The sequence below is a fragment of the Mobula birostris genome, chromosome 4 (genome assembly GCF_030028105.1).
Source record: "Mobula birostris isolate sMobBir1 chromosome 4, sMobBir1.hap1, whole genome shotgun sequence".
NCBI lineage: Eukaryota > Metazoa > Chordata > Chondrichthyes > Myliobatiformes > Myliobatidae > Mobula > Mobula birostris.
Window position 1 is genome coordinate 158,429,437 of NC_092373.1, and position 16,332 is coordinate 158,445,768.

Here is a 16,332-nt window from a genome sequence, read left to right on the forward strand (position 1 = left end):
TCACATTAATGCTATGACTTTTCGAAAGCTCATTTTAGAAAGGCATTGACGAAACTGACCTTGCGCTAAATTTTAAAATGATTCTCCAAACAAGAACATTTTTATTAAGAGTACTTCAACCTGGCTCACTGCCATGAACATTATAGCAGGGAAGTTGACAGATGCTCTAAAATGTCATTCAAAATTCAGGAAAGTTACTTTACACAGAAATATAATATTTTGACTATTAAGTAAGAAGGAAACAGATCTATTGAGGAGTAGGAGATAGAATCACTTAAACCTGTTAAAGGATAATAATATTTTTCAGTACATCTGCAGTTCTCAATAAATATGCAAATAACATTTACATAACATTCCTCATCCCAAAAGCAACTATGTGACTTATGTGTAAAGAAACAGATACTTCAACAGTGGTATCTAATTTTGTACAAAGAAAACAAATCATTGAGTCATTAATGCCAGTGTAAGAATGGTACATTGGCCTTATGCTGTGATAATATACGGTGCTTATAAAAAGTATTCACCCCCGAAGAAGTTTTCATATTTTATAGCATTGAATCACAGTGGATTTGATTGGGCTTTTTTGACACTGATCAACAGGCAAAGACTCTTGTGTCAAAGTGAAAACAGATCTCTACAAAGTGATCTAAATTAATTACAAATATAAAACACAAAATAATTGATTGCATAAGTATTCACCCCACTTTAATATGACACACCAAATCATCACTGGTGCAGCTAATTGGTTTTAGAAGTCACATACTCAGTTAAATGGAGATCCAATTTTGGAGACCTGTGTGCAGTAAAGGTGTTTCAATTGATTGTAGTAAAAATACACCTGTATTCAGAAGGTCCAACTGCTGGTGAGTCAGTATCCTGGCAAAAACTGCATCATGAAGACAAAGAATACTCCAAGCAACTCCACAAAAAAAAAGGGTATTGGAAAGGACAATTTAGGAGATGGATATAAGAAAATACCCAGGACACTGAATATCCCTTGGAGAACCATTAAGTCAATTATCAAGAAATGGAAAGAATATGGCACAGCAGTAAATCTGCCTAGAGCAGGCCATTCTCAAAAACTGAGTGACCGTGCAAGAAGGAGATGAGTGAGGGAGGTCACCAAGAGACCTATGACATCTCTGGAGGAGTTAGAAGCTTCAGTGGCTGAGATGGGAGAGATTGTACATACAAGAACTGTTGCCCGGGTGCTTCACCAGTTGCAGCTTTATGGAGAGTAGCAAAGAGAAAGCCACTGTTAAAAAAAAATTCATAAGAAATCTCAGCTAGAGTTTACCAGAAGGCATGTGGGAGACTCTGAAGTCAGCTGGAAGGAGGTTCTATGGTCTGATGAAACCAAAACTGAGCTTTTTGGCCAAACGCTAGGTTTGGCTTAAACCAAACACTGCATGTAGTTAAAAACACACTATCCCTACCGTGAATCACGTGGTGGGATGAGCTGTGGGGATGCTTCACTGAAACAGGCCCTGGAACGCTTGTGAAGGTAGAGGGTGAAATGAATGCAGCAAAATACAGGGAGATCATGGAGGAAAACCTGATGCAGTCTGCAAGAGAACTGTGACTTGGGAGAAGATTTGTTTCCCAGCAAGACAATGACTCCAAGCATAAAGCCAAAGCTGCACAGGAATGGCTTAAAAACAACAAGGATATTGGTCCCATTTGAATCCCTTTTGTACTGGTCATACCTTCCCCTGAAGAGATCCCAAAGATCCACAAATCTGAAACCATGCTCCCTACATCAATTCTTCCACCACACATTTATATGCCATATCATCCTTTTCTTCTCCTCACTGGCACAGGGTGCAAACCAGAGATTACTAAGCTTGAGGTCAAGGTTTTCAGCCTCCTACCTAGCTCCCCTGTAATTGCCCACTGTAAATTTCCCCTTGTGTACATATAAATATTGAAATTTGGAAGGATTCTGGGATGTAAATGTAGCAAGATTGAATTATACGGAAAATTAGTGTGTGGAGCTGGGAATGCTCTGTGAATCATCGTAGACTCAATAAGCAGAAATGATCTCCTTCCGTGTTATAAGAAAATATAGTAAATATGCAATTATGAGCATTGGTTATAATGTAACTGAATAATTTGTCTTGAAACTATTTTACTTTGAATAGCCCCAGTTATTCAATAATCATTTAATATCATCTTAGTTTTTCAAACCTACTGGTTTGCACCTCAGATACTAAAATTTCAATTGTATTACAATGAAATATTCCTGTGTCAAGTACATGTTTGATTGTTATTCTTGTTTTTAACTTTTCCTATTTTCCTTTCCATGTCTCCTCTCCATGTTGTATTTGGCCAGTTGCATCTATGTTTTCCTTCACTAAATAATCACCTTTTAAATTGGATGATCATGTAAATTTATTAGATACATTTTTGATTATAAATTGGGGGGGGGGCAGTTTTAATAGTCTCCAGTTTCCCAGTAAAATTATAAACTTCCAAAGGAAAAAAAAATCTCATTAATTTCATTTCATCTAAACTTAGTGAATAACTTAGATGCGATGGATGGTGTTTCGAAATACATCCTTTATTTTTCATTGAATGGAAAAAAGTGTTGTTTCGTAAAACTGCTGGCAGATTTATTGAAGATGAATTGTATTAATATTCTGAAAAAAATGAACACTTTGTCTCTCAGTCTCTCCCACCCTGGCATTAAAGTTTGTTTGTTTTCTTTTCATTTTCTGGCCGGTCAAATGTCAGACCACAAAGAAGCTACAATCATCTTTGCAGTTTCCAAACCAAGCTAACAAAACAGTCTGAGCAAGCAGAATTTCTGATTCTGATATGCTATGTGTATAAACTACACCCCACCTCACCACACCCCCCCCCCACAAAAAAAGTCTGTCAACTCAAAAGCAAGTGTAGCAAAACACTATAGGTGTCAGAAATCTAAAGTTATAATAGCGAGCTCTGGAAATCTATTCAAATTAGGCAACATCTGTGAAAAGGGAAAGTTCATTTTTTCTGCCCAATATGCTTTCCAAGGGTTATTAACCTGAAATGTTCAAGCTGCTGATTGTTTTAGAGAACACAATTTACTACTATTTATTGGGCCGTTTAATTACTTTTAACTTCCTACTTTTCATTTTTTAAGCAATTTACAATGATCAATATTTCATTAATAATGCCTGTAATTCATTAATATTACTAATGGTTTACAAATATCCATTTCTTTACTACAGGGTTTCTCAGCTGGGGTTCTATGGGAGGTCCACAAGGGTTCTGTCAGAGATAGTGATTAAAAAAAAAAATCGTTTTTGAACTTCATGCAATTTGTGATACTGGCATTTGCAGTGGTGGGCATTAACTGAACAGACCCACGAGCAACCTCGTTAAAGGCCTCTCAGCTCAGCTGGCAGCACACAGTAGGACAGTGTTTATTTGGTTGAGTCCATTCTTAGTTTTTGACATGACTTAGGGGAGGCTGTTGGGATTTGGTGAGCGCCGGATTGCACAGAGGGGAGGATGGGAAGTTGATGGTGAGCATGGTATTGCACGGAGGAATGGACGGTAAGTTGATGGTGAGCACGGTATTGCATGGTGGAATGGACGGTAAGTTGATGGTGAGCACTGTATTGCACGGTGGAATGAACGGTAAGTTGATGGTGAGCACTGTATTGCACGAAGGGGAGGATGGTAAGTTGATGGTGAGCACTGTATTGCACAGAGGAATGGACAGTAGGCTGATGAGGAGGGTAAAGAGTGTTTTCCAAGCATTAAATGGACTCGCCCAACTTGGGATGTGACATCAGCTACTCCCTCCCAAATTAACTTCCCCAACTTCCCCTAGTGTGCTGCCAACTGACTTATGGGAGCAAACAACTACTGGTGTGCAGAATATTGGAGGGAAATTTTCATTCCAAACACTGTCCAGTGGGGCGAATTTTGCAGAGGAGATGTGAAATGGAAGAGGAGGATGCTAGGCCTATGGATAATTCTGATAAGGCTAATGATGAAGAATTACAATCTCGTGAGGTCTTTCACTGCACTAGTGCAACAACAAACACAAAAAAAAAATCCGTCTTTACAATGAAAGCTACTTATCAATGGGTTTTACATGGATTGGTGATCCAAATTGTCCTATTCCATTGTGCCTAGTTTGCAGCAAAAACTTGCAAATGCAGCAATCACTCCAACAAAATTGAAAAGACACTTAACTTTAAATCACAGCCATATTATTTTAAACAGCTATTGGAATCTCAAAATAAACATCGGAAGATTTTTGTTAATAAGGTCACAGTCAGTAAAAACATCTAGGAATCAAGTTATTTAGTAGCAGAACTTATTACCCAGAAAAGGAAAAGTCACACAGTTGGTGAGAACTTAATAATGCCATACTGTAAAATTATAGTGGGTAAAATGCTAGGACAAGATGCAGGATGAGAAATTGAAAAGGTTTCACTCTCAAACAATACAGTAAGTCAACGTATTGATGACACATCACATGATGCTGAATGTGTTTGTGTGATAAACAAAAAAAAAACAACAGCTTCTCTATCCATGTTGATGAGTCAACAGATTCACCAATAAATGTCATCTTGTAGCATTTGTAAGATTTGTAAATGATGGTGAAATTCAAAAAAACTTTTCTGTTGCAAACAGCTGCCCAAAATAAGCAAAGGCCAAGATATATTTAATGTTTTGTCTTCACATCTCGAAACAAAAGGTCTGTCTTGGAGGAAATGTGTTGGCACCTGTACTGATGGTGCACCATCAATGGTTGGTTCCATAAGAGGTTTTGTTTCTCTTGGGAAAAAAAAGTCCACATTGTCACAACACACTACTTTCTTAATAGAAATACACATGTCAAAATCTCTTGGAGATGAAATGAAAATAATTTTGGATGACGCTACAAAAAATGTTTAAGTTAATTAAACAAAGACCAGTTCACTCAAGAATGTCTAAAGAATTGTGTGAAAACCTGGACAAAGAGCACACCAATCTCCTGCTACATATAGAAATCCAGTGGCTTAGCAGAGGAAGAATTCTCAACAGGGTGTTTGAGCTGAAAGGTGAATTGCAGGAGTACTTTCAAGAAAATAGTAGGCCAGATTTTGCTGAGTGCTTTGAAGATGAAGAATGGCTGCAGAAACTAACCTGCTTAGCAGACATCTTTCATCGTATGAACCAGTTGTACAAGTCTCTTGTACAAGCTTGCAGAAAATGTTTTGACTTCAGGTGACAAGATTCTTGGATTTAAAAGGAAACTGAATCTTTGGAAAAATTCATGTTGGAAAAGGAAATCTTGGAATATTTCTACTGCTCCTTGGGTTTGAGAGTGAGGAAGGATATCAGAAAGTCTCGAGTGTTATTCAAAACCACCTGAAAGAACTGCAGAACAAAATTGAACAGTATTTTTCCTCCCTTTTAACAGAAAGGTCTGACTGCATGAGAGACACTTTCTCTGAATCTTCTGCTCAGCCTGAGAACTTGAGTTCGAGAGACGAGGAAGAACTTTGTGAGCTGCAATCTGATTGTGCACTCAAGATGCGATTTACTGACCTGCCCCTGTACAAGTCTGTATTTCTGAAAAGGAAGAGTATCCTGCCAGTCATAGGAAAGCAGTGAACATTTTACTGCTGTTTTCAAATCCCTACATGTGTGAGCAAGCTTTTTCTTGTTTAACAAGCATCAAGAGCAAGGACAGAAATCGTGATTTCAGTTGAAGATGAAATCCACATGTGTGTATCTCAAGTTTGACCCAGAATTGTGTATTTGTGCAGCAAAAAAAAAGCACAGGTTTCACATGCTAGGCCTATATTTGAGCCTGATCATGTCACTTAGTCACAAAATCTTGTATAAAATTGTCTTATATTTATTCATAATGCTTCAGCTTATGGTTTTTAGAAACTTTACTATTCAACATTGTCAACAATTTTTCAGGTTGTAAATAGCATTAATTAAACCCTTTATTTAAATTAAATCTACCGGGCCTAGCTCTATTAAAAGTAAATCCCATTTTGGCTTAAGCCAGAAATTTATTATGTTTGCCTTAAGAGTTTTTAAAATTTATGAAAGGGAAAGAAAGAAATCAATTTGAAGAAATGCAAGCTTAACTACCTATATTTTTTCCCCAGGAAAAGTTGGCAAAAAATTCATTCTCTACTCAAAAGAGCATTGACAATTATTTTTGGATTATTATATCTGCAGAGTATTGATCATGCTAACATACCAAGAGTTGTAGATATAATATTTAGTTATTTAAAAAAAAAAAGGGGTTCCCCAAGACCTGAAAATTAATTCAGGGTTTCCTCCAGGGCAAAAAGGTTGAGAAAGGCTGCTTTATTATCACCAATGGTCCAATCTTATGTCTCAAAGTTCCCATTTGAAAGTATCTTGAATAATAGCAGGTTGTATCTCAGTGGGCATGTCTCATGATTTCAGTACTTCTACCATGTTTAACATAAGACCATAAGTAGGAGCAGGAGTGTACCATCCGGCCGCTCGAGCTTGCTCAGGAGCACAGGAGGTGTGTCCATTTGGGTGACCCAGGTATATCGGTGGTAGCAGAACATTGCATTTGCAATGCCATAGGATTGATTTTGATGGCACAAAACTACTGTGCCATGCCAATAGCTTTTGGAAGCCATTGAAATAAAATGTGAGGAAAAGAATTTTAACAAAGCCGAAGGTCTCGCTCAAGTAAGAACTGGAATTCACTTGTAAACAAGTTGGGTCAGCAGAAACCTGATTGGATGAGGACTAAACAATCAGGAGGGACAGATGACAGTGTATAAATACCACCGGACTAGACATACCCAAGCATCATCCATGATAAAGATGGCAGAGTTTGTCATCAAAAGATTGGTGAACATCAATACCTGTACCTGGAAGCTGGAGAAGAGTTGTAGATATAATATTTAGTTATTTAAAAAAAAAACAGGGGCTCCCCAAGACCTGAAAATTAATTCAGGGGTTCCTCCAGGGCAAAAAGGTTGAGAAAGGCTATTCGTCACAAACACTGGGAAAACACTAGATACTTCTAGTGTTTTCCATCAGCAGGGAAATTGAGTAGAGGCCTGCTGACAGCTCTGACCTTCAGTTTAAAAAACATAAAATGTACAGCTTAGCATCTGCTAGAGGTGAAGCACATTTCAACAGGACAACAATCTTGGTCAAGAAAATATTGTTGATTTCAGAACCAACTAAACGAAGCAACATCCTTCAATCAAGGTGCTCTGCAGATGGAAAGTTGACCATATAGACAGTGGACATTCTAAATGACATGCTATGGCATTGTTAAAGCATTGATGTGCATATTGCTTCACACTTTAGCAACATTTGCTATTACCTGAGTTGAAATGATATTATGTAGTCTTTTTCAAATATTTAGCATCTTATTTATATCAAACGAGTGCACAGCCCCTTGATTCTAACCAAATCATTTAGTAAACAATGTGTTTAACATGCAAAGTAATGATATGGCATCATATTTTCAGAGAGGAGATTATTTAATTTTTCAAATAAATAAGTATACGTGAGGAAATACTCTGGGCAAATTTGAATGGATTATCCAGCCTCAGTCCGAAAATCTCTGCTGCTATTTTATACTCTCAAGTTACTGTTTAAAATGGCAAAGTTTTGGTGTAAAATGATAATAACATTACTTAGACCTAATTCCAGGTTCACCACTGCCTTAAGCATATTTTCAGTTAGAGTGCCCTACAAGACATCTTTAAATGTGGACCATTAATTTGGGTTTATACCTCAAGAATGGTTGAAAAGAGATAAATATTTAATGAATGTACTGCTGGTGGCTGGTAAAAAGTCCCTTACCAGGAAATGGTTATCTCAGGAGAGCCCAACTTTAAATGTATGGATGGAAATTACAATGGACATTTACAAAATGGAGAAGATAACAGCATCTGGAACAATTTTATTCATACTGGAAAAATGGTTTAACTACATAACACCTCATAGGCCTGATTTTATTCTCACAAGTCAATGAATATGTTGTAAAAAAAAAAGATCACTCCCTACTCTGTCCATAGTTTTTTTCTTTCGATTGTTCTTTCTTTACTCTCCTTTCTAGAAGTGTATACCTCAGATAGTATTATGTGGAGATTTATGACAAATATGATTATATGATATATATGTACAGTGTCTGAAATACATCTTGTGGAAATGTTTGTTTGATGATGAACTTCAATAAAAAATAAATTACAAAAAAAGAAACCTACTGAAAATTGCAAGGCCCAGACAGAGTGGATGTGGAGATAATGTTTCCTATAGTGGGAGAGTCTAGGAGCAGAGGGCACAGCCTCAGAGTCGAGGGATGTCCATTTAGAACAGAGGTGAGGAAAATATTCTTTATCCAGTTGCTGCACATGAGGCTGCTTAACAAAGTAAGAGTCCATTGTATTAAAGGAAAGGTAGAAGCATGGATAGAAGATTGGCTGACTGGCCGGAGGCAAAGTGTGGGAATAAAGGAGGCCTTTTCTGATCGGCTGCCAGCGTCTAGTGGTGCACTGCAGGGATTGATGTTGGGACCACTTCTTTTCATGTTATGTGTTAATGATTTGGATGAAGGAATTGATTGCACTGTGGCCAAGTATGCAGATGATACAAAGATAGGTGATGAGCAGGTAGTGCTGAGGAAGCTGGGTGTCTGCAGAAGGATTTAGACAGGTTAGGGGAATAGGCAATGAAGTGGCAGATGGAGTATAAGTGTAGGGAAGTGCACAGTCATGCACTTTCGCAGAAGGAATAAAAGCAAGGAGTATTTTCGAAATGGGGAAAAAGATTCTAAAATCAGAGGTGAAAAGGGAGTTGGGAGTCCTCGTGCTGGTTTCTCTACAGATTAGTTTACAGGTTGGGTCTGTGGTAAAGAAGGTAAATGCAATATTGGCATTTATATCATGGGAAATAGAATATAAAAGCAAGGAGATAATGCTGAGGCTTTATAAGACACTAGTCAGGCCATACTTGAAGTACTTTCAACAGTTTTGGGCCCCATATCTCAGAAAGGAGGTATTGTCATTGGAGAGAGTACAGAGGAGGTTCACGAGGATGATTCTGGGAATAAAGGGGTTAACATATGAGGAGCATTTAGCAGCTTTGGGCCTTGCCTCTTTGGAATTTAGAAGAATCAGGATAATCTCATTGAAACCTACCGAATGTTGAAAAGACTAGACAAGGTGGATGTGAAGAGGATGTTTTCAACAATGGGGGTAAGGAGGAATTTTTTTTTTTTAAGACAGAGTAGTGAATCTGTGGAATGCTCTGTCACAGACTGCTGTGTTCCATGGGCATATTTAAAGCAGAAGTTGATCGTTTCCTGATTTCTCAGGGCATCAAAGGAAATGGTGAGATGGTAGGTGTATGGGGGTTGAGTGGGATCCAGGATTAGCCACGACAGAATAGCGGAATAGACTTGATGGGCTGAATGGCCTAATTCTGCTCCTATGATCTTAAGTTGCTGGTTGAGTTGGTAGTAAAGAAGGCAAATGCAATGTTAGCATTCAATTCAAGAGGACTACATTACAAAAGCAAGGATGTAAAGTAAGGCATTGGTCAGGCCGCACTTGGAGTTGTCCCTATCTATGAAAAGATGCGCTGGCGTTGATCTAGAGAATGATGCCAGGAACGAAAGGGTTAACATGTGAAGAGCATTTAATGGCTCTGGGCCTGGAATTTAGAAGAATGGGGGGGATCTTACTGACATTTATCAAATATTGAAAGGCCTAGATAGAGTGGATGTGGAGAGAACATTTTTATAGTGGGGGAAATCTATGAGCAGAGGGCACAACTTTGGAATTGAAAGACGCCCATTTCAAACAGAGTTGAGGAAAAATTTCTTAAGCCAGACGTGGTGAATTTGTGAAATTCATGGCCACAGACAGCTGTGGAGGCCAAGTCATTGGGAATATTTAAAGTGGAGGTTGATAGGTTCTTGATTAAGTCAGTGCATCAAAGGTTATGGGGAGTTGGCAGGAGAATGGGGTTGAGAGGTATAATAAATCAGCCACAATAGAATGACAGAGCAGACTCGATAGGCCAAATGGTCTAATTCTGCTTCCATGTCTTATGGTCTAAAAGTTTACTTTTATGATCAGAGTCTTCAAATGGTATTGTATTATTATATCAGAAGCAGCAAAGTTATAGGAAAACAGTTTCATTGACACAAGCAGTCTATTCAAAACATTTTTACCCACCAAGACTGCCAGACCGACAATTAATTAAAAAGTAGGCTCCTTACACTGATGCCAGGACGGGAGACTTCTCAGGATAAGATGAGCTTCTGTACACATATATATTCACCGAGGAAACAGGAGACATTTTTTTCTTTTCAAATTTGTCTCCCTGTTCTACTGATGACTGATCAAGAATGCAAAACAATATTTACTTTACGTTTAAATTGAGTACCCTCTCTGTGTTTTGGCAGTAAATTCTTTGCACACCACTAACCACACTAATCTCTTGCTTCTCAATCTCCATTCTTCCAATTATTTCTTTAAAATGAATGGAACTAGGTGCCCCAAGCTTTATAGCACTCGACCTTCACTCAAACAGAAAAAGCTTCAAAAAATTTCTCGTAATATGACCACAGCAGGTTACCTAGCAATAAAATTCACAGTACGTTTGTCTGCCCCAATTACCAATAGCAAGCTGATGGATGTTTAAAAAAAAACAGCATTCCAAATATTTCCCTCCCCAGCTTCTGGGTCCAATTTCCCCATCCCTCAGTAAAGTTCACCAAAGTAAATTAACATTTCTAATGAAAATACATTCAAATAATATTCTTGATGACCACCTAACACCCAGTGCTCATATGACTGCATATCTTAAAATGGAACCTGTGGTAAACATTCAGAACCAATTGTAAGCTAGAAAAGGTTAATAGGAACGGCTTCTGAATGCTAAAATCAATAGTGGTGACCTGGGAGTAACTGTGATTACAGGTCATGCTTAAAAGTCTATGAAAATGTGGAGTTCATTTGTCCAATTCCTTGCATTACAGTGGCATTCCTTGCAAATTCCCTTGGGACAACCAAAGCTTGAATGCTGTTATATGAATGTCTTCTTCAAGAACTTATATCAATAATTAAATATTAGAAACTCAATTGGTCATGCTAGAAAATTATCTAAAAAGTTCAGCTTCCATTCGATACAGGATACATGTTTTCAGCAGGAATGGTGCATAAGGAGATGTAATTTAGAATACATTTTTGCTATAAATTAATCGTTGTAACTTTGTTTAATTGTTGTAGTCTATGGCTGATGCATGTTTTGGGTTAGGTCTTCATATTAGTCCAGAATGCCCAGTTCCACAAACCCCAACAGCCAACTTTCTTTAGTTCATCTCTGTTTCTGTTAAATTCTTCAAGACTTCTAAACATGGTCTATTCCACAACACTACTAGACAATGTTCCTTATTCTTCATATGAACTCAAGGTTACCCATACCTGCAGTCAATATTCAGCTCCAGACCCTTCATCCGGACAGGATTATCAGTACCCTAAGTACTCCCGTCCAAATGAAGGGTCTGGAGCTGAAAGAGATATTGCTTGACCTGCACAGTTCCTCTAACATCTTCTCCGTTGCTTTAGTTGTCTGTGTTAAGGCTTCTTTCTACGGGTTTGCATCAATCCCTTGTTTGACAACGTACCTGCTAAAAATGTCAAGGGTGTTTTTTTTATCTTAAAAGAAGTTGTTAGTTTAAACATCCTCTCTACAGGGGCACCAGATTGGAATATGGTGATCACATTCAAAATGCAGATTATTTTGTAGTGTAACACAGTGTGGCATGCAGTCATGTCAACCACTAGAACTAATAATTAAAGAATACTTATTTTAAAAGAGTCCTAATGTTCAGAACGTATTTGTGCCCATGAATCATCCTTTATCGCTATCATTATTTACCTTGTATATGATGTGGCCAGTCGTGGTCTCTATGACCATGAATATTCTTGGCAAATGTTTCTACTGAAGTGGTTTGCCATTGGCTTCTGGGCAGTGTCTTTACAAGATGGGTGACCCCAGCCATGATCATTGCTCTTCAGAGATTGTCAGCCTTGCGTCAGTGGTCGCATAACCAGGACCTTGTGATATACAGGAGCTGCTCATACGACCATCCCTTAGCTTCCCGTGACCCTGATTTGGGATTGGGCTAAGCAGGTACTGCATCTTGCCCAAGGGTGACCTGTAGGATAGCGGAGGAAAGGAGCGCCTTACACCTCCTGTGGTAGAGTCGTATCTCCACCACGCCACTCTATACAAAACCTGAACTGGATTCAGACCTCACACGTTCACCTCCCGCAGACCAATAACAAGTGTCATCTGCTTCACCTAACCGAGAGGCCAGCAGATGGCAGCCCCCAAGTGGAAAAAAAAACGTTTGCGACACAAATATACACACACCGCACAGACTACACCAAATTAACTTTGCCACTGAGCAATACGATAAAGAAAGAAGAGATGCGTTCAGAATAAAAAGAGACTATTTCACAAATCGAAACAAAAAGCGCGCTGCAGTTCTCGTTAAACGCATCCGTTGTTTAAATAGCCCAGCTATTTTTCTAAAGGAGTCCTTTCTGTCACTATTGAAGTCTAAGGTTACCTGTTCATGTCCAAAGCGAACGAGCTGACGGCGGTGCAGGTCCGAAAGGCTGGTTACTCTGCTCAACTTTTAACTGGCGTACCCGTCAAAGAGAAAAAAAGTAGCTCTTCCGCCACAGCTGCCTTGTGCACACAGCGTCGGACAGACAGATCCTTGCAGCCTGTACGCAGCTGAAGAAGCAACTGAAGCCACACACATACAGTCAGTCCGCAGACTACCTGAGCAGCACCACACCGGAAAAGTACCCCACTCCTTGAATCCAGGCTACTCTCATTCATCAAATGAGCAGCAGTCCACTTCCTGTACCTGGCCTGCTGCCTAACCGTCCATACCTCAATTACCCTCACCCTCCCCGGCAGCGGTGCCGCTCCTCGCACGTGTTGTAATGCTATTAGTATTCAGCATGGGGCCGTTCCGCCGGACGGGAGGTAAACACAACTCAGCTAGCAAATTACTCTGCCAGATCAGGCCCACCCTACTAGCACCAACCTCTACACCATACCAAAGGAAGCTCGTTTCTGAATTCTCCCGGTGATAGCAATCAGTATTAAATACATCTCCCCATTCACACAGAAGGACAAATCTTAGGTCACCCAATCACACCGCCCTGAAAGGTCGTTAACATGTTCATCTATGTTTCCCTCTCCAGAGATGCTGCTGAACTGTTGAGTATTCCCTGTTCTTCCACATTCCATCAGATTTCCAGCATTTTGCTTGTGGACAGTAATTGGGAGACACAGAAGTTGGAATTGCTTTATTAATGTCATATGCAGAGAAACAGTGCAAAGTGTCTTGTATGCTGTACATGCAAATCATTATTATAAATGCATTGAGTTAGAGCAAGCTAATAACATCGCAGAATAAAGCGGAAGAGCTACATAGAGAGTGTATTATCATAATGAGGCAGAATGGGAGGGTGAGGGTGAGGACATCAGTCAGTCAGAGTCAACCATGGATATTGTGTCCCAGCTGTCTAGATATGCAAGCCTGGGCAGTACAATATGGATAACAAGCTGTTGCCCATGTAGCAAGCTCCCCCTCTCCACGCATCTGATGAATCCAAAGGAATGGCGTAAACCGATATGTTTCGGTACCAGCAGCACTGCAGGGGTTGCCAGTCAGCATAGAACTCCTTGTAGGACTGCCTTAGGGACTCCAGCTCTGGATTTTTTCCTGGGGGTTGACTCCCGAAGCCTTCCCCATGACTGGGTATAGCTGCAAGGAAGAAGAGCTTTGAGATCAGAGTTTTTCTTCTCCTGGGTGAGATGCCAACCATGGCTGATAAGCCCGATCTGCCTGAAGCAGCTGGTTTTAAGCCACCTTTGCCCCTTCTCCTATCAGTAGAAACGGTTCCGCTGGGTTTAATAGCCAGGAGCTGGACTTGGTTGTCAGAGGCTATTTGAGGCACACGCCATTGGGAACATTTAATAGTGGTAGGAGCTTGTCCCCAGTTACCATCCCTGGCTATAACAACCTTAAGGAACCTAGAATGGGAGGTCAGGAGTCCATTTTATCATACCAGAGAACTATTTCACAATCTTACAGTAGAATAGAAGCTGCCTTACCTTGGCAGTACGTGTTTTCAGTCTGGTGCATTTTCTGCCTGATTGTCTGGGGTGCGTGCTACTTCGATTGTGCTGGCTGCTTTACTGATGCAGCGAGGAATATAGACAGGGGGAGGCTGGTTTCCGTGACCTGCTAAACCGTGTCAACGATCCTATGCAGTTTCTTGCAGCTCAGTTGCCATACCAAGCTGTGACGCAACTAAGTAGAATGCTTTCCATTGTGCATCAGTAACAATTGGTAAGGGTTGACAGGGCCATGCCAAATTCCTTTAGCCTCCTGAGGAAGTAGAGATGTTGTGGATTTTCTTGGCCATGGTGTCTACGTGGTTGGATCTGGACAAGATACGGATGATGTTCATTCTTAAGGACTTGAAGCTCTCAACCTCATTACCATTGACGTAGACAGGAGCATGTGCACTGACCCCCTTCCTGATGTCAATGACCAGCTCTTTATTTTCCCTAAGATTGAGAGAAAGGTTGTTGTCAGTGATGTGGATGATAATGTGGTGGACTGGATCAGCAAATTTGCAGATGTCACCAAGATTTGGGACACAGTGGACAGCAAGGAAGGCTATCAAAGCTTGCAGTGGGATCTGGACCCACTAGAAAAGTGGGCTGAGAATTGACAGATGGAAATTAATGCAGACAAATGTAAGGTGTGGCACTATGGGAGGACAAAGCAGGATAGGACTTATACAGTGAACTGTAGGACATGAGGATTGTGGCAGAACAGGGGGAACTGGTAATATAGATGTATAATTCCTTGAAAGTGGCATCACAGGTCGATATGTTCGAAAAGAGGGTTTTTGGCACATTACCCTTCATAAATCAATGTATTGAGTACAGGAGATGGGATGTTATGTTGAAGTTGTATAAGACATTGGTAAGGCCTAATTTGGAGTATTGTGTGCAGTTGTAGTCACCTAGCTACAGGAAAAATATCAATAAGATTGAAAGAGTACAGAGAAAATTTACAAGTACTTTGCTGGGATTTGTAGGGAAATATTGAATAGGTTGGGGCTTTATTCCCTGGAGGGTAGAAGAATGAGGGGATATTTGATGGAGGTATACAAAATCATGAGGGGTTTATATAGAGTAATTCAAGCAGGCTTTTCCCACTGAGGTTGGGTGACACTACAACTAGAGGTCATGGGTTATGGGTCAAAGGTGAAATGTTTAAGAGGCACTCAGAGGGCAGTGAGAGTGCGGAATGAGCTGTCAGCAGAAATGGTGGATGCAGTTTTAATTTCAACATTTAAGAGAAATTTGGACAGGTACATTGATGGGAGGGGGTAAGGAGGACTATGGTCCAGATCAATGAAAGTCAATGAGACTAGGCAGAGTGGAGCACCTCCGCTCTGTCCATCAAAAGTGGAACTTCCTGGTAACCCAGCATTTTAATTCCAATTCCCATTCCCATTTTGGCATGTTGGTCCATGGCCTCCTCTTGTGCCATGATGAGGCTACCCTCAGGATGGAGGAGAGCAACACCTTATATTCCATCTGGTTAGCCTCCATCCTCAAGGCATGAATATCGATTTCTCCTTTTCTTCTTCTGGTAAAAAAAAATTCCCTCACCCTCCCCTCTTCTTCTAATCCCACTCTGCCCTCTTACTCTTCTGACCTGCCTATGACCTAACTCCAGGTCCCCGACTCCTTCTCTTTCTCATATGGTCCACTCTTCATTCCTCTCCAGCTCTTTACCTTTCCTACCCACCAGGCTTCACCTATCACCTTCTAGCTATCCTCCTTACCCTCCCCTCCTCTCCATCTTTTAAATTCTGGTATTTTCCCCTTCCGTTCCAGTCCTGAAGAAGGGTCTTGGCCTGCAAAGTCAATGGTTTGTTCTTTTCCATAGATGCTGCCTGACCTGCTGAGTTCCTCCAGCATTTTGTGTGTGTTGCAGGCAGAATTATAGTTGGCATGGCCTCGATGGGCTGAAGGGCCTATTTCTGTGCTGTAGTGCTCTATGGTTGCTTGACTGATGACACCATATTACTAAGTTCTCTATCTTATCATCAGTTGAGATTTGACCCACTCTGGTGGTATTATAGGGTTAGAGCAGAACCTGGACGCTCGCTCACGAGTGTTCAGCGTATAGACTAGAGGTCTGAGGATGCACCTTGTGTTTAGAATAATGGTGGTGGATGGGTTACTGCCTATCCTTAATGATTG

The 16,332-nt window shown here is 40.2% G+C and overlaps 1 protein-coding gene across 1 annotated transcript in view; it reads right to left on the bottom strand.

Annotated features, from left to right (window-relative positions):
• The window catches only part of adamtsl7 (ADAMTS-like 7), a 553,762-nt gene extending 541,076 nt beyond the window's left edge, over positions 1–12,686 (bottom strand). The window contains exon 1 of the mRNA XM_072256321.1: positions 12,593–12,686. Coding sequence (XP_072112422.1) covers positions 12,593–12,600 — 8 coding nt within the window. The 5' untranslated portion in view covers positions 12,601–12,686. The remainder of the gene's footprint in view (positions 1–12,592) is intronic.
• Positions 12,687–16,332: the final 3,646 nt, after the last annotated feature.